Source organism: Medicago sativa, chromosome 2 (genome assembly GCF_051527215.1).
Source record: "Medicago sativa cultivar Bolivia chromosome 2, Bolivia_mono, whole genome shotgun sequence".
NCBI lineage: Eukaryota > Viridiplantae > Streptophyta > Magnoliopsida > Fabales > Fabaceae > Medicago > Medicago sativa.
Window position 1 is genome coordinate 25,338,908 of NC_140750.1, and position 19,411 is coordinate 25,358,318.

General features: G+C 35.2%; 1 protein-coding gene across 1 annotated transcript; it reads right to left on the reverse strand.

Annotated features, from left to right (window-relative positions):
• Nucleotides 1-9,403: 9,403 nt before the first annotated feature.
• LOC146945774 (transcription factor bHLH35-like) lies at nucleotides 9,404-16,327 on the reverse strand. The gene is made up of 5 exons (XM_085744047.1): nucleotides 16,172-16,327; nucleotides 15,894-16,059; nucleotides 15,290-15,523; nucleotides 14,104-14,274; nucleotides 9,404-9,686 (listed from the first exon to the last, which is right to left on the reverse strand). Exons 1-5 carry the CDS (start codon nucleotides 16,216-16,218, stop codon nucleotides 9,597-9,599), a joined length of 708 nt encoding a protein of 235 aa, XP_085600173.1. The 5' UTR covers nucleotides 16,219-16,327; the 3' UTR covers nucleotides 9,404-9,596.
• Nucleotides 16,328-19,411: the final 3,084 nt, after the last annotated feature.

Consider the following 19,411-nt stretch of genomic DNA (forward strand, 5'->3'; position numbering starts at 1 on the left):
ACAACAATAACTACCAATATCCTCAATCAAATTTCTACCAACAACCTTTCCCCCAATTCCAACAACCCTTCAATAATCAATACCAATTCCCACCACCAAATAACCCCCAACAACCTAACAATTCCCAAAGTACCGAGGAGGTCTTGAAGCAATTCATGCAAATGTCCATGGCTAACCAGAAAAACACCGACGCGTCGATCAAAGGCCTTGAGACGCAAGTTGGTCAGTTAGCACAACAAATGGCTCAAGGTCCTCCGCAAGTGGGAACTTTCACCGCAAACACTCAACCAAATCCTAAGGAGCACCACAAGGCATAGCAGTCAAAAGCTATAGCTACAAGGAGTGGGAGAGTAGTAGGTAAAGGGGTAGGTGATGATATTGTTGTTGAAGAGAAGGATGATGAAGTTGTCAATGAGGAGGACAAAGAGAAGTTCGAGGAGGATAGTGTAGAGATAGAGGAGGAAGTGTATATAAAGAATAACGAAGCATTAGTTGAAAAAGAAAAAAATCAAAAAAGAGATCTAGAGGTACAAGAGGAGATGGAGAGGAAGAATAAAGATGTGGGGAAAGATAAAGGGAAGAAACAAGTAGTTGAGAAGCAAGTGGTGGCTCAACGCTTACCATACCCACATGCTCCATCGAAGAAAGACAAAGAGCGGCAATACGCAAGGTTTCTTGAACTCTTCAAGAAGTTGCAAATTGATATACCATTCTCAGAAGCCTTGGAGCAAATGCCGGTCTATGCGAAGTTCATGAAAGATATCCTTTCCAAGAAAAGAAGAATCAACGATGAAGAAACGATCCAAATCGATGCCAATTGTAGTGCTATTATTCAAAGAACGTTGCCTAAGAAAGAGCAAGATCCGGGAAGAGTCACTCTACCGGTAGCTATTGGCACAACACCTGTAGGTAAAGCACTACTTGATCTTGGATCAAGCATCAATCTCATGCCTTTGTCCGTTGCCAAAAGAGTTGGTGACCTTTGTATAAAGCGGACTAGGATGATGTTGCAATTGGCCAACAAATCCTTTGCAAAACCACTAGGTATGGCCGAAGATGTTCTTGTAAAAGTGGACAAATTTATTTTTCCGGCTGACTTTGTGGTTATGGATGTCGAAGAAGATGAGGATGTGCCTATCTTAATGGGAAGGAATTTCATGCAAACGGCTCGGATGATGATTGATCTTGATGACAATATCATGAAGGTCAAGGTAAATGATGAAGAGGTTACCTTCAACATCCGAGAAGCTTTGAAGTACTCGAAAGACAAGGGTGCGTGTTTCAAAATGGATGCAACCGAAGAAGTCATCTTGACTACTCGGAAGCAATTACACAATAGAACACCCCTTGAGAGTGCTTTGGTGGACGCACTCAATGCTATTGATGAAGACGAAGCAAGTGCCATTGAAGAGTGTTTGAAGGAGCTAGATTCCTTGAAGGAGGTTCTTCCTAATCAAGCTATACTTGAAGATTTGAAAGAAGAATCCAAGGAAGAAGCAAAAGTTGATGACACCAAGGTAGAATTAAATGTTTTACCATCTAATTTGAAATATGTTTTTCTTGAGAAAGATGGTACAAAATCGGTGATCATTAGTAGCTCCTTGTCCATCGATGAAGAAACAAAGTTGGTAGAGGTTCTCAAGGCCAACAAGGAAGCGATAGGGTGGAAGTTATCCGACTTGAAAGGGATAAGTCCATCTTATTGTATGCACAAGATTATGATGGAAGAAAACTTCAAGCCGGTAGCACAACCACAACGCCGCTTAAATCCAAACATGAAAGAGGTGGTGCGAAAGGAAGTAGTGAAGTTGCTTGAAGCCGGCATGATCTATCCTATCTCGGATAGTGCTTGGGTAAGCCCGGTTCAAGTAGTTACCAAGAAAGGAGGAATGACGGTGATCACTAATGATAAAGATGAGTTGATCCCAACTAGGACCGTCACCGGATGGAGAATGTGTATAGATTATAGACGACTCAATCAAGCAACAAGGAAGGATCATTTCCCCTTGCCCTTCATGGATCAAATGCTTGAAAGACTCTCCGGTCAATCCTTTTATTGCTTCCTAGATGGTTACTCCGGTTACAATCAAATCGCCATGAACCCAGATGATCACGAGAAGACGGCTTTCACTTGCCCCTTTGGTATTTTTGCTTATCGAAGAATGCCATTTGGCTTGTGTAATGCACCCGCAACTTTTCAACGGTGTGTTCAAGCAATCTTCTCCAAACTTATTGGTAAATGCATGGAGGTGTTCATGGATGATTTATCGGTTTTCGGTTCGTCATTTGATATGTGTTTGAATAGCTTGGATACCGTGCTGAAGCGGTGTATTGAAACTAGCTTGGTGCTCAATTGGGAGAAATGTCACTTCATGGTTACCAAGGGTATTGTCCTTGGTCATAAGATTTCTGCTAAGGGTATTGAGGTAGACCAAGCAAAGGTCGATGTCATAGGAAAGCTTCCACCATCGGTGAATGTCAAAGGTGTTCGGAGTTTTCTTGGTCATGCCGGGTTCTACCGGAGGTTCATCAAAGACTTCTCAAAGATCGCAAAGCCTATGAGCAACTTGCTCAACAAAGATAAGTCTTTTGTTCAAGCCGAAGTTTCTAACCGGGAGGTCAAACGCATACTTGAGAAGACGGTCTCTACATCTCGGAAGGATTGGTCGGCTAAACTTGATGAAGCTTTGTGGGCATATAGGACTGCATACAAGTCTCCTATAGGCCTCACTCCTTTCCAAATGGTCTATGGCAAATCTTGTCATTTACCGGTCGAGCTCGAACATAAAGCATTTTGGGCATTGAAGTTCCTAAACTTTGATCAAGAGAAGGCCGGTGAAAGAAGAAAAGTTCAAATGCATGAGCTTGAAGAATTACGAAATCAAGCTTATGAATCTTCAAAGCTCTACAAAGAAAGGACCAAGAAGTATCATGACAAGAAGATCATTCTGAGACAATTCGTGCCGGGACAAATGGTATTACTTTTCAATTCAAGACTGAGGTTGTTTCCGGGCAAATTGAAGTCTAAGTGGTCCGGACCTTTCATGGTTAAAGAGGTCAAACCGTACGGAGCTGTTGAACTTGAGGACCCAGTCACCAAAGCCAACTGGACTGTTAATGGGCAAAGGCTTAAGCCCTACTTCGGTGGTGAAATTGATCGGTGTTTGACGACGATTTCACTAATCGAGCCATGATTTCTTCAAAATGCGTCAAGCTAAGGACGTAAAACAAGCTCTTGCTGGGAGGCACACCCAGTTTTGTAAGTATTTTTATGTTTATTGCATATAGTAGTAGGACATAAGCATTTAAAAGCAGAAATGAAAAACTTTGAAAAAATTAGCGTGATAGCTCCAGAGAGCCACGCTATTAGCGTGATTTTGGCGTGGGAGAAAAATTTTTGTGGGCCCAAGGGGAGTAACTCCCCTTAACTTCCCACAACCCACTCCCCTTATTCCTTTTACGGTTTCATTTGCCCTTTTCTCACTCTCACACACAAAACAACTTCTCTCTCACATACAACCCTAATTCACAAACCCACTTTTCAATTGGTTTCAAGCATCCATTTTTGCATCATTTCTTCTTGCATTTGTGTTGCTTCTCTCTTCATTAACAAGGTTTGATCTTCTCTTCCTATCTTTGTTCTTGAATTTAAAAAATCTATGTTTTTGACATGATTAGAGATGGTTAGGTTAGGGTTAGAGTTTTGATTTGTGAATAGAGATTGTTCTTCATTGATAATAGTTGGAAAAGGAACAATAATCATAACCCACATGCAACAAACATTCATCTTTTGATTTTGACCCATTTTGTAAATTTGAAAAATAAGGGTTTTGAATGATTTGTATGCCAATGTTGTGATTTTGATTCCTTTTCATGATTCTAATGTGTTCTTGAGACATAGGATGAAACCTAGGGTTGAAATATGCTGGGTTGTGCTGAGAAATTGCAGGAACAAAGATTTTGAAAATTTGAAAAATTGCAGGAACGAAGAAATACGCTAATAGCGAAATATACGCTAATAGCGCAACTTTTCCAGAAAAATTTCGCTAAAAGCGTACCCTACGCTAATAGCGAAAGTTTCCCAGAAAATTTCGCTATTAGCGTGGCAGGCGCTATTAGCGTAGTTCTTCGTACTTGCCCAGATTTTCAAAATTTTTGATGTTTTTAAATAACCAATTCTACTTTGTGCTAATATTTTCTATGCAATATGTTGGTGTTTCCTGGTTTTGTTGCAGATGGCACCGAAAAATGTTGAAAAAACTACCGGGACTAAACGTCCTAGAGGCAAAGGTGCCTCTACCTCTGCTGCACCTGCAATCCCAAACCGTTTCCCCACCCCTGCCCACTCTGCCAGGTTTAAGAAGATGGCACAGTACAAAACCTGGCACGAGAAAACCTTTGACATTCACCCTAGTGGTGAGCATGCTGATATGCTCCATATTTTTACTGGTCGCAAATGGACCAAACTCCTTGTGCCCGCAACTGAGATTAACACCGACCTAATCAGGGAGTTCTATTGTAATGCTGTCCCTGATGCCTCACCCGCTACCCTTGCTGAGACTTTCTCTTGGACTTCTTATGTCCGAGGAAAGCAAATCCCATTTGATAGGGATGCAATCAATGATTTCCTTGACAATGCCTTAAACCTTGAGCCATCACCTGACCCCACAATGCCCACCTTGTGTACCTATGCTAAGAGAAACGCTCAAGGAAATTGGAAATTTCAGCAAATTGAGCGTGATATCATGAACAAGGGTAGGCTCTTTGTAAAGAATGACAAGGGAGAGATTAGGCATGCACTAACCAAGGAGATGACCGCCACTGCCCGCTTAGTTTTCCAATTCCTTGTCCACAATGCCCTTCCTAGAGCCCATACATCCGATGCCCCAAAAGCCGTTCTGCCGCTCATCTGGTGCATTATGAAAGAAGTGCCTGTTGATATTGCTCGCATCATAGCCAATGAGATGAAGGCTGTGGCTTTAAAAGTTGCCACAGGTGCTAAGAAGGTGGCATTGTTCTACCCGGGTTTGATTATGGGATTGCTTAAGGCCAATGGAGTGGCCATTACTGGACCCTTTGATGAAGATATTGAAGGGGTCATTACTGACACTTCTATTCGCACCTGGGAGAAATCAGAGCAGAGGGCAGCCCAATACCATTTCTCGGATGATGAAGGTGGCCCATCTGAGGGTGCTGGTTCTTTTGACTTTTCAGGTTTGCAGACCTTTATGCTGGAGCAGCAGATGCATAACCAGTACGTGAGGGACCAGAATAGCTTCTTAATGGATCAGAATGAGGCACTTTGGAGGAGCAACATGGGCATACACCAGGACCTCTACAATGCTCACATGCATCCGGGAAATGCTGATTACCCGGTTATGACTCCTGAGCAGTACCAGGCTTATGTTCATTGGCCTGAGGGCAGGCCAAGTCCTTATGTGGGGGTGGCTGATGCTGTTGATGATGAGGCGACACCTGATGATGCTGGAGTTGTGGGTGATGATGATGTGTACCAGGATCTTGATATGGATGATGCTGGAGAGGATGATCAGTGATATTTTGGGTTTTTAGTGATGTTTTTCTTTTTGCTTTCTAACTCTTTGTTTTTATTTCATGTTGGAACAGTTGTTTATTTGGTTGTATTTTGTACTCTTCAAGCACTGTGGTTTTAGTGCTTGATTTGTTACTTTGTTACTTTATATTTGGTTTAATAACTTAGCTTTTTGGTTTAATAACTTATGCTTTGGATGAAATTTTTGTTTGCATCTTGCTTGTGTCTCTCAAAAGAAAATTGCTCATGAACAATAAATTTTAAAGTGCTCCATGGAGCCATGTTTGAGCAAAAGCAAGTGAGTGATAATGATATTACTTGTGAGAAAGCGTAAGGCTAAGGTATTGGTTTCCTGTTATTCTAGGTTTTTAATAAGAATTTGAAACTTGTACTTTGCACAAAATATATATCATTTAAGTCTTTTCATAAACATAAATATCTTTGAACCACTTAGTACTTAGCATAAATGTGAGGTAGCTTCAATCTGTTGTATATATGCTGGAGACCGATAATCACCGTCTAACTTGTTTTAATTATGTTAAATCTGATAATTATTTTGAACTGTTTGAAAGCATGGAAAGGATCAAGGCACTTTTTGAATCGAGAGTAACCTACTTGACCACATAAAGCCTACCTGTGAGAAGAGTGAGTATCTGATACCCCAATCTGAGCCAAATGAATCAAGTCCTCAAACATGAACTGTCAATATTCATAAGCACAATGCTTGTTGAATTTGCCTGAAATTTTTCAAAAACCCAGTTCATGGTTGAATCTTATAGGACTTTGATAATGTTACTTTGTTGAACCCTTAACCTTTTTGTACTTTGTCCCTTGCCTTAGGATAGGGGAACATTCAATTAGAGTTTTGTTGTATTCAAGTTGGGGAGAAAAAGGAGGCATTATATGTTAAGTTCTGGTGAAGTTGTAAAATAACCTGACAACATTGAATCAAAGAAAAAGTTGTACATTTGAAAAAAGAAAAGAAAAGAAAAGAAAAAGAAGAAAAAGATAGAGAAAAATCAAAAATAGAATAAGTTGTCAAGGTTATAAGTTTGATTGTTAATCACCAAAGGTTGTAATTCTTGGTAGGGAAGTATATGGATTTCAAGTTGTGATACAAAAAAATGTTCCTCTTTGATAGGCTTTCTGATCAATTGCCCCACATATGACATTTCTTTTGTAGCCCGGCCAAGTTATAACCCTTGCAAGACCTTTTGATCCATGCTTTTATGCTTTTTGAGACGATATTTGGATGGACACCTAACTTAAATAGGATGTTAGCATGATTGTTGGATGTGTGTTCATTACCTCATTCATTGTTATCATTATATTGCATTTACTTTCAAAGAAGTGTGTTAGGTGTGGTTCATAGATAGATATGTTTATGTTTTGAAGTTTATGACGTATAGTTTGTGCTTAGGACATTTTTCGCATTCTTAGTTTGAACCTAGAGTAGCGGAGGACTTCATGCTTGTCCACGCAATCATATTTGAATCACCATTGTTTATTTTTGTTTTGAATTGTTTGACAACGTGTTGAAAACCTTGTCCAAAGCCTTGTTAGTTTCCTTTTTAATTGATTTGTTTGAGGACAAACAAAAAGCCAAGTTGGGGAGAGTTTGATAAGTGTTTAAAAGTGATATATTTCATATGGGAGTTTAGGCATTTTAGTGACTTGTTTTGCAAGATTCTTTATGGAAAACTCCAATTATTGTGTAAATATGTCATTTATGCTTTTGAGCCTTATTCTACCCTTTTTGTGCAGGAAAATACAAGCAAGGAGCAAGAAACGTCAAAGTTCAAGGTCCCACGCTATTAGCGTGTCCTACGCTATTAGCGTGATGAAGAAATGGCCAAGGTCAGAGAGATACGCCATTAGCGTACCTGGGGCGTAGGATCTGGAGCACTCTTGAAGACTACGCTATTAGCGTATACTGAGCTATTAGCGTACATTGTCCAGAGAGCTACGCCATATGCGTACCTGGAGCGTAGCAGACCATGAAGAACTACGCTATTGGCGTAATCTACGCTATTAGCGTAAATACTCCAGAGAGCTACGCTAATGGCGTGGCTGGAGCGTAGCAGCAGGGCAAGGCCCACGTGGCACACTCCTATTGGCCAGATTATAGGCCGCCTTACCACGCTATTAGCGTGAGTTGCGCTATTAGCGCAGGTGCAAAAACACAGGCCATTTAAATAGCATTTTTACCTCTCTTTTAGGTATTCACTATTCCATTAAAACATTTTATACATTTCTAGAGAGAGGTTAGAGCTATTTCATAGAGAGAAACACAAAGCAAGTGATTAAGGAGTAGATTCAACCCTAGATTCATTGAGACATCAAGGATCTTGGCATGGAATCTTCATCTTTCCTTCATTCCTTGCATTAGTTTACATGTCTATGTGTAACTATCACCTTCTTTGTAGTATTGAGGTAACTATCAAGCTATTATGTAATCTTTTGATCTTTTAATATATAAGGTTCTAGCTTAATGATTCAATATTGTTGTTATTCTTGCTTTTAATGTTTTCAAAGAGATTCAAGATGATTTGGACACAAACTCTTGAATCTAGAACTAGAATAACAATCTATCTTATGTTATATCACTCTTGACAAGTTTGAAAACCTTTGATAATTACTTTTAATCAAGCTTTTAATGCTTTCGGATACTTAATCAGGCTGGACACGGTCGATTAAGTTATCCGATCGACTTTGTTATCATTTAAGGAATTTGGACACGAATGTTTAAACGCTAACTTGGAAATAACGATGTCGCTTTGGACACGAAGGATATTGTAGAAATGATTGTAATAATATTGGTTATAAAGCTAGAATCTGTTAATCGATTGAGAGATTGCTGCTGTTATGCTTGCTCGTTATCTTATACCGCAAGCGAAATAGTTCGATACCCTCTCGTTTTTACTTTTGTAATCTATGGATATAGTGTTACAAACAAACAAATTATATCCAAACCCTTAATGTGAACTATTGCGAAAATGCTTATAATAAACCTAACTCCCTGTGGAAACGATCCTATATATACTCACGTGTACATAGTTATATGACATGTAGGAAAAATCTTACATCACCAACTTGAAAACTAAAATAAACATAAGGGACCAAACATGCAATTAAGCCAAAAAAAAATTAGTGTTTTAGGAGTGTTTGTGGTGTCATAGTCATTATTGACCGTTCATATAACCTATGCAATTGTTTTGCAGCTTATGCGGGGGTTATATAACGATCAACAGAGACCTTTGACATCAAAGAAAACACCAAAAATCACATTTTGAAAGCGTCCGGATTTCGTATTGGTTTATAAACAATTAGGGTTTTAAATTTTTATTCTAATTTTTTTAGAATTATTTTTTTACAATATTCTACACATTTTTGCACAATTTCATTAAAAAATACAAAAATTAATTTAAATATAGGGACCAAAAGTAGTGATTGAAAATTTTATAGGGATTAAAAGTTGAAGGAAAATTTTAGATTTAGAGGGACTAAAATGAAAAATTAGTATGTTTATAGGAACCAAAAACATATTTAACCCATTATTAAATTAATAACGATTTATATTTTTTGTTTGAGATTTAGCTCTATAATGTATTTAATTATTAATTTATAGATTATCCGGTTCAACCACGGTTCAACTGAATGAACCGATTGAGCCATAATCTGAGCGTCTCACTGGTTTGATCTCCGATCTGATTTTTAAAACATCGACTTTAAAGGTAAATTACGTAACACCCACATTGATATAGAACCACAATTGTTTAAAATGAACTTTAATTGCATTAAACATAACATGTTAAGTCATAAATGGATGAAAAGAGAAGAAAACTTGCAAACTTTTCGAGATAACAAAACTCCTTAATAATTGGAACTTTTCCAGATAACAAAACTCCTTAATAATTGGAAAATTGAGTAGGAAGAAGAAACTAATGATGATTAACTGCTATGAAAATATGAAAGCCACGGTTCCTCAATCCTAAACTTATATACTATAGTGGCTTGAAAATGATGAATATAAATAAGCACTTCATTAGATGCTCATAGGGCTTAGAGGGTCATTAAGAGTTGCAATGGCTGTTTGGATCTTCATTTGCAATAGATCTTTATCTTCCTCATTTGCCTGAAAAAAAGGATAAAAGCAAAGCAACACAAAATGCACATGTTAGTAAGAAACATGATGCCTCTCTCTGTTTTTTTTTTTTTTTTTTTTTGCAAATGTTGTTTTGTTTCCCCCTTCCCTAATTTTGAATTAAAAAAAAAATGTTGATTGTATAAAGCCACGTCAAGCTAGATATATTTTACATTAAAAAATTGCATACAAACTATAGATTATTAGAATTGTTTATTACAATGACAAATTATGAGGTACTTTTTTTTTAGGGTACATAATGAGGTATTTGTTTCTTTGTTTTCTAGCTATCCATATCCATGATATGTTATAATACTTATTGGTTTTTTTTTTGTTCAAATAATACTTATTCTTTTATTTAACTAAAAAATATGGACTGGTATATACTCTCTCATTCCCGCAGTAACCAATTTGGAAAAAATAATTGTTCTAGAGAGAAGGCTAAGACCATCCACAATGGAGTTTTTTTTTTTTTTTGAGGGAAACCACAATGGAGTTACTTAGCCTCTGAATCCTTGAACCAAATAGATACCTCCATCAGAAGGAATAAAAAGGAGATCGTAGAGAGAATAAATTATTAAGTACTATTTTTTTTGGCACAAAATTATAAATAAATAATACGTGTATGCATGACTCATTTAAATACTAAAATATGTAGTTCTATTGTCGATACTATCAAGCACGCCTAAGTCAATATGTTTCATTTTAAATTATAGGTAATTTTGTTGTTATAACGATGAATACACCTATACTAAATAATGTTAATTTTGTAAAATTTATGTAATATTTGTTTTGGTTATAGTATTTTTTTAATAATAATTAAGTGGTTCCACTCAGAGTGGGACATATCAATTAATAAACACATTTTCAGGGTTGTCATTAATTAATTAACAATATCTTATTCTTGTTTGGCGATTGCTCTGTGACAGGCTGCCGACTAAAGTCAACTTATTGAACTGCGGCATCATTTCAGCCGAGGCTGGCTTGTGTATGGCGGGGTGTGGGTAGGCCGAATCTGCATCTCATTTTGTTTCTTCACTGCGACATTTTTGGCTCTTTAGGACAGCATGTCAGGTCTTGGATTGGTGTTTCAGGAGCAGTTCCTCAGAGTCTTTGTGCTCATTTCATTCAGTTCACTAATTATTTACGTGGTTCGAAGGCTCGACGATCTTTTCTCCAACTATTGTGGCTACTTTGTGTTTGGTTAGTTTGGAATGAACGAAATAACATGTTATTTAAAAATGTTCAAACTCCCATTACAAAGCTTTTAGATAAAGTTAAGTATCATTCTTATTGGTGGCTGAAGGTAATAAAGCCACTTTTGTGTATGGTTGTCAGAGATGATGGTCAGACCCGTTGTTATGCATGGGTATCGGCTGACCTTTGATTTTGTAATTACTTGAATGATTGTTTGTAACTAGGAGTGGTCTTTTTAGTACACCTTATGCTAAGGAGGTTCCTCCGTCATTGTTTATATATTCCATTTTTGATTTAAAAAAACAATTAACAATATCTTACACATAAGAGTATTATGTGACAGCTCTATTATACAATGAGATATTAAAAGAGCTATAACGACACGCAAACGCGATGCACCTGAGAAATATAAAATTGGACAAAAGAAACAAAAACAAAAAAACAATAAATATGAATGTGGAAATATCACATTCTAGAAGAAAGCTTTTAGTTTTTGGCGCTAGTTAATGCTAGTATTTAGCATGAAGAATCCATCAGGTTATGGTTTTATATTGAATTCTTAAATCAGAAAATCTCTATTAATTGATTTGGTTGCTATAAATCTTTAATTTAATGTTGGTGTGGCTGTTATTACCTATTTTGTTAAAAGGAAAATACAGTATAAATGATTCTTATTGTGTCCAATAATTATGCACACATTAGAAAAACTCAATTAAATTTAATATTTAAGGTTAGGTTAAATTAAATATGTAAATAACCATTAGTTCTTTCTTCATTACTATAAGTAGTGTGTTTCGTTAAAAACATAGAAAATTAACTCATGGGTACTATTTTCAATAACACAATTTAACTGAAAACATGTAATAAAATAGCGTGTTTCTTTAAAATCCAGGGCCGGCCCTAGGGCATAGGCCGCGAGTGCCACGGCCTAGGGCCCTTGTCGGTAAGGGACCCACAAATTTTTTTAAGGTTAGGCGTGTATATAGAAATATTTGGATTTTTGGGGGTATATATAGCAAACTTCTCTGAAAAGGCCCAAACTTCTATAAAAAAAATTTGGTTGTTTTTAATAATATGCTCGAAAATTTATTATCGAAGAAATTGGTGATATTTTTTTGGGTCCTTTGTTCCTAATAATGTGCTTCACTAATATTAAAAATATCGACGATATTTATTATCCAAGAAATTGGGATAATTTTCATAACAAAGCAAATTCTATTTTAGTTGAAAATGGGGTGCTAAAATTTCAGTCTACTTGGCATGTGCTATTTTTCTCTACTTCTACGATATTTTATTTTGTTTTGGTGTATATAGAGTATTTAATTTATTTTCCGATGTTGTCTAAAAAACATTTATTTGGTAGTAAAAAGCGAAATAACAAAAAACGAGATGAAGAGTTAAAAAAACACAACAATGAGCTAAAAAAAATTATGATGTATTATGTAAGGGCCCTTTTTTCATAGGGAAATGTTAACGAGTGCCCAAGGGGCACTCTTTAAACACTTTAAATAGTAAATTTTTAATGAAAAGTTGTGTATTGAATGCATTGAAAATTGTAACAGTTGACTTTTCAAAAGAATAATTACTAATTTTAGAATGCTTAAAGAGTGCCCCGGGGGCACTCGTTAACAAGACTCTTTTTCATATTATACCTAAGGCCCGTAAAACTCTAGGAACGACTTTGTTAAAATCATGTAATAAAGTAGTGTGTTTCGTTAAAATCCTTGTCATTAGTTCTGCCTTGAAATCAGACCTAACCCTAATGAGTCCTGAACCACTATTCACTTAAACTTTTTTTTATATACGCAGCTATGACAAGGATTTTGCCATTTTGGTGTGGGTGATGTGAGAAAGGAGTGGCTTGCAATAATTGTACTTAACCTGACATTTTGCCATCATTAGATGAAGAAGAAAAACGCCATTCAAAAAAAAAAAAAAAAAAGAGGAAGAAGGAAAACAAGAACGTGTGTGAAAAAACAAAATTACACCACGCGTTAAGGTCTTGGTCATGCCGAAATAAATAAGGTAACACAAGAATGAGAAACACGTTTCCTAATTATTGGTTTTTATGTCCCCTCTAATGAATACAAGGTAACCCTAATTCATGTATCACCAGTGGGAAAACCAACACAAACTACCATCCACTCTTTTCGATTTTGATTCATTCCATATATAATTCATTTAAATTTACATTTTTTGTTAGAATTTTATAATCTCTATTCTATCTGAATTTATCTATTTTTGGATAAGTAGAAATTTTATTAATAGCTAGCTTAGAATCCATAGTACACCCTATCTTCTTCTTCTATGAAATATGCTTGAGAAGGTAAAATAACACCAAAGTTTACAAAAACTAATGGAGTTCTATTTGGAAGCTATAGAGCACTGCACCAAAAGAATACACCTTGATATATCTCCCCAAATTTATCTAAATTTTAGTTTTAATATTCATGTTGTATATACTTCATCCGTCATGTATGTAAGCACTCATTACATTTTTCACATTTCTTAAGAAAAGTTGTTTGTGCAATTAATGTGTCTATTTGTGTGTTAATATTACTCCCTCCGTCCCAAATTGTATGACGTTTTGAGCATTTCACACATATTAAGAAATGCAATTAATATTGTGTGGAAAAAAGATATTATGAGTTGTTTTACAAAATTGTCCTTAATAAATAATATGGGAGATAAATGAAAGAATTGAAAGAAGATAGAGTAATAAATAGTTAAGGTTATAATAGGAAAAGTAACATTAATGTTGCATTGGTATTGTAAAGCGACATATAATTTGGGACAATTTTTTTTCCCTAAAACGACATACAATTTGGGACGGAGGGAGTACCAAATTGTCATTTGTTTGTATGTGTATTAGAGGTGTGTTTAGAAAAAATAATAATAAATGCATCTAGTAAGTAATATGAAAGAGGGTTTATATTTAGAGACAAATTTTCAATCAAAAAGGTGTTTAAATATAGGGACGGATATATGCTTTTAACTTTTTGTGTTGGTAAGAAAAAACTTGTAATAGAAAATTGTTTGGCTAAAATAGAAAAATGTTTGGCTAAAATATCGTTTGGTTATAACATTTAAATTTTGTTGTTTTATATTATTTGAGGAAGGAGAAAATGAAGGTTGATCTCCACTACCTATAAAGCAAATTAAATGGTATTGCAAGCCACTCCTGAAATGAAATTAAAGGATAGAAAGTAACCTCAATGAAGACTGTCTTCGAAAGCCTGCCTGAGAAAGAGGATATATTGGCAGTAATAATTTTGAGCTTCAAAGATTCGAAAACTTCACACAATTTTACCGTTGTGTCTGCCCTTTTGTTACATGTCATGCTCACTACCATTATATTCTCTTCCATGTGTGTAACCCTAAGCTGCACTCAACCATATATCAAATTAATTACACACTCATAATTAATTACTTTAGAAATTCAAAGATAATTATAAAGTTATAACCATCACACCCCACATTTATTTTTTTAGCATCAATAATACAAGAGAGAGGTGATGCCTTGCAATTTCTTCTTTAATCTATATTTGTTGTTGGGGGTTGGTTGTTAAAAAAAAAAAGTGGATAAAGTCTGATTTGGTATGAACCTAAAAAATAAAGCTAATATATTTTCTCTATTAGGGTACCTGATGGTGTGCCAATGGTAGACCTTATTAAGGTGGTGATTTATAAATTGGTTATAAGCATGGTTTGAAAATCCCACTATCTATTTTTTTTATCTCACTATCTATTTTATTAGAGAAATTATATTTCATTTACATTATTTTTAATTATTTTTTCTGTCTTCTAATCAAATCAATATTTATATTGGAAATTTTTGCACAGGTCCTCATACAATGTCTTATTTTTGTGTTTAATTAAATATCATTGTTCGTTTTATAAATAATGTAAAGATCTTTTGAAATTTAATGGTATGAGATTCGACTTTGTAATTTACAACAAATAAAATTTAAATTCTTTTAAAAGTAATTATAAGATGGTCATTACGGTGTCACTTTAATTAGTGATGATTTTCTTCTTCTTTAATTATTTTATTAAAATTAATGATGTGTGAATCTAAGATTAAGTTTATGGTACTCTTAAAGTATAAAAATTAGGGTATGTTTGTACTATTTTAATTTAAATATTGTTTGCTTATAAAAAAATAGTTTTGTGCTCTTTGATTTTCTCTTTTTTGAACTAAGTTGTTTTTGAGTCGTTTGTCCATGAGTTGTGAGCTCAGTGATAACAATTTAATAATAATAATTTATCTATCTCCTCTTTTTTTTTTTTTTTTTTAAGTTGGGGAATACTATTTCTTAATGTATTCGTTCATTTTGATTCTTAAAAAATTTCAAGAAACAGAAAGAGATGATGATAGAGACAGTGGGCCAATTTACCTCAAGGACTTCAATTGGAAAGTTTCTTGTACTGATAGAATCATATAACTGATTTGTTCTCTTCTTCTTGGACCTTAGCAACACAGGAAGCTCTTGATCAAAATCATAGTTTGGATTAATATTATTAGGCATCCCAAATTCAAGTTCCATTATCTCAGCTTGAATAACCTTCTCTTGCTCATGCAAGACTTGTATGTACTCAATAGCATCCTTAATAATTGAAGCTTTATCCATCTGGAAAAAGAAAGTCACCACCCATCATTAAAAAGAAATTGATGTCATGGACTAATCATTCCAAATAATTATACCATATGATGGTTGAAATTTTCCAATAGATGTCAAAGACATCAATCAAACCTCTAACAACATGTTTAAAAAATTAAATTACTTATTCACTGTGTCACATAATATTAATTACTCTATCTGTAATAAAATATAAGCAAAACAATACATGTATATATAGTCTAAATATGAACCAAATTCATTTACTTTCGTACTTATATTTTATCCAAACAAATAATAAAAAATCAACAGCAAAATTGCACCCAAAAATTGAGTAGTGAAAATTATTAATTAATGGACCACTAAAATTAGTGATGTTTACCTTGCTAATGTTTGGGACCACTGCTCTAAGTGCAAGGAGTCTTTCATTAAGCTTATTCCTCCTGTTCCTCTCAGAGACAATGTTCTTAGATGAAACTCCTGATGATGCTGCACCATCCGCGGAGCTTGAATCATAATACCCTGTTAAAGCCTCATCCAATCCCCAACTGCAACCACAACCATATATCTTAATTAACAATATTAATTATAATTAATTTAATTTCACTAATTGTACCTTCATACTTGAATCAAAGTGAATTAAATGATATTGTTACCTACATGTTGGTCTCCCGGTAAGGGTTGTACTCAGCACCAATGTTCTCCATGGTTGTTAAAGTTGAAATTGAAGGAGACAAACACTAAGAATATGATACTTTGATGATTGAAAGAAATTTAAGGTGGTTGGTTTATTTGGTATCTTTTGCTTTGCCTAGTATATATAGTGATGGAATTTACTCACGTGTTAGCACTAAGGATAAAATAAATAAAAATGGGTATAGTATATAGCTTTTGTTGTACTACTATGTGCTTTCTATTCAGGCTTCCTAGAAATTAAAGATCCAAACCGTTCAATTAATTAGCTGGTCAATGACTCCGCGTCAAATGACATGGTGTGAATTAGAAATTTATTGATTGCTGAATGAATTATGATGTACTCTAACTATATTCTAATTACATGACCTAATTGAGTTTTATCTAAAGGGAATGCTGACATTTGTGCACATGTTAGTACATCAAATGTACAAATTATGTTTTGGAGATTGTGTTGTCGATTTCTTTACTTAAACTTCGGATGAAATGGTTTGCGTCTTTTTATTTTATTTTATTAAATAGAGGTGTTTTAAACTGAGCCAACTGTAACACCCGAGACTAATAAGGTGGGGAGTGGTTGTTGGTGCACAAGACATGACAATGAACGGCTCAAGACACCTTTTAGGTGAACTGAATCACATCATAATGAGAGGGATCATGAGACTGTGCAGGTATGAGACTACATGGTTGAAAGGAAAACTTATAATAATTGTTTTGTACTACCTATATCAACAAGATAATCTTCTTTTTGATAGTCCATTCCACAAGAACTCCGCAGTTAAGTGTTGGAACAAAATGTGTTTAACAATGAACCTTAAAGAGTTTTGATGATAACAAGGTATTAAAAATTGTAAAATTGGACTAGCTAATATTTGTTCAAGTGTACAGGACCATAGTTAAAAATTCACATCATATAAAGGTTCTGAAGAACAAAAAGAGAGCTAAGGAATCAAGAAAAAAAAAGCTTGAAAGCATCTGAAGAAGTGCATCTAAAGAATGATGACGTCATCAGAAGCTGATAGTCATCAGAAGCTGAAAGTCATCAGAAGTTGATAGTCATCAGAAGCAGATAGTTCAGAAGCGACTTCATCAGAAGCTGAAGCTCATCAGAAGCTGATTATCACCACAAGCTGAAGATTCAAGGATCAACACTTCAAAAGCTGTCTATTGGATTCGAAAACATTGCAGAAGGCTAGTGGAACCTTGCAACGGTCACTTTGGTGAAGATTTGAAGGATTTGGAAGCTTATCTTCAAAAAGCGTTGACATTGTACTTTGTACGAACTATACAACCACCTTCTCCACTACTCTGTTTTGTGTCCACGCTACAAGACAAGAAAACAGCTCCAGAATAACAGCTATGCCTGCAAAGATGTTCCTTCACAATGGGAATGGATTTCAAATTGGTTCTTCATAGGACAACAACCAAATCAGGCAAAAGATCATTGGTGAAAGATCAAGCTTCAACAACGACTCTTTGATGTGCTGGCAATTTCACAACGTCTCTTTCACACCTCTATATAAAGGAGTGGAGACTTAGAATTTTGGCAATGCTGAACGAAAGACTCTCAACATTTTTACAAGTGCCAAACCTCTGCTGAAATTGTTCTGCATTCACTTAGAATTTCTGTTTCTCGAAGTTCTAGTCTTAGAAATTCTTAAGTCTTAGAGTCTGTATCTGATTGTATTGTGAGCATCTCTGATTGTATATCAAGTGTTCAATCTCAAACATTATTCTTTGTAATCTTGTTTGTTTAGAAGTCTCTTGCAGTTGTTCTTGAGCATAGAAGTCTCTTGATTGTGTTCTTGAGCATAGGAAGACTCTTGCAAAGTGTGCTTGAGCAAAGGAAGTCTTTTGCTGTGTGCTTGAGCATTTGTAATCAGATATTACATTCTAGTGAAATCTCCTTGGAAGTGCAAGGGGGACTGAACTACTTCCGGATTGTGGAAGGAACCAGTATAATTGCTTTGTGTCTTTCTTCTCTCTCTCTCTCTCTCTCTCTCTCTCTCTCTCTCTCTCTCTCTCTCTCTCTCTCTCTCTCTGTTTTATTCCGCTACGTTCAGATTCTGTTTATCACTTCAGAAGCTGTATCACTTAGCTTCTGATCAGTGTGTTCAGTTTTTAGGAGAAACGAAGAATTTTTCAAAACACAATTCAACACCCCTTCTTGTGTTTTTCTCACCTTCATTAAGTGTGTTTGACCTGGAGAAATTTTAGGATATGCGACCTTCTCGAAAGTTTCCTGAAAAGCGTGCAAGTGAGGACAAAACACGCTAAAAGGACTCGTGTTGGTTTGTAGGGTGAGTCGGCAATCCTGAAAGTCGTAAAAGATGTTACAAATTGTATAAGAGCAGACATATCCTAATACGATGTGGTTCGAGGATGAACCAAGCGAAAGTTGGTTGACATGTAAAGCCAGACACTGAAGAGGACGGAGAGTGGTCGTCGATGTACAAGACATAACAAAGAGTGGCTCCCGACAGCTTCTAGGCGAGCCGAATCACATCAGTATGAGAGAGATCCTGAGGCTGTGCAGGTATGAGACTGCACGGTTGAAGGAAGGCTTATAAAAATTGTTTGGTACAACATACATCAAGAAAATGCATATTCTTTTTGGTAGGTCATTCCATAAGAGCTCCACAATTAAGTGCTGGAGCAATTTTAGGATGAGTGACGTTCTGGGAAGTTTCCCATAAAGCATGGAAGGGAGGAAACTTTGTTGTCCATTATAATATTATTCATCTCGATGAATTAACATTTACATTTGTACGTGGATACCTTATTTATACCAAAAATATTTTGATATCTTTCGGCTTATATTTTTATATACACATATTCCATCCGATCATTATTATAAACAAAATAAATTTTTAAGTTCAATTTGCTCAAAAAAAAAAATTTAAGTTCAATAAATAATTGATGTATTTGTTCTATATTATAGCCCAAATACATCAGTAATTCAATAAACCTAAACAATAGTTTTTTTTATTACTAATAATTGTGACGAAATGGAGCCCAAGCAATGAAACATCTAACCATATTTGTAAAATGAAAAACTTCGATCATATGGGAAATGTTAAGGATATCCATCTAACCATATATTGAAATCATATGTACTCATTATTTCTGATTAAAAATATAGTTTAACTTCTAACTTCTTCACTTATGTGTGTTGAGATCAGTAAAGGATATGGATATCCTTAACAT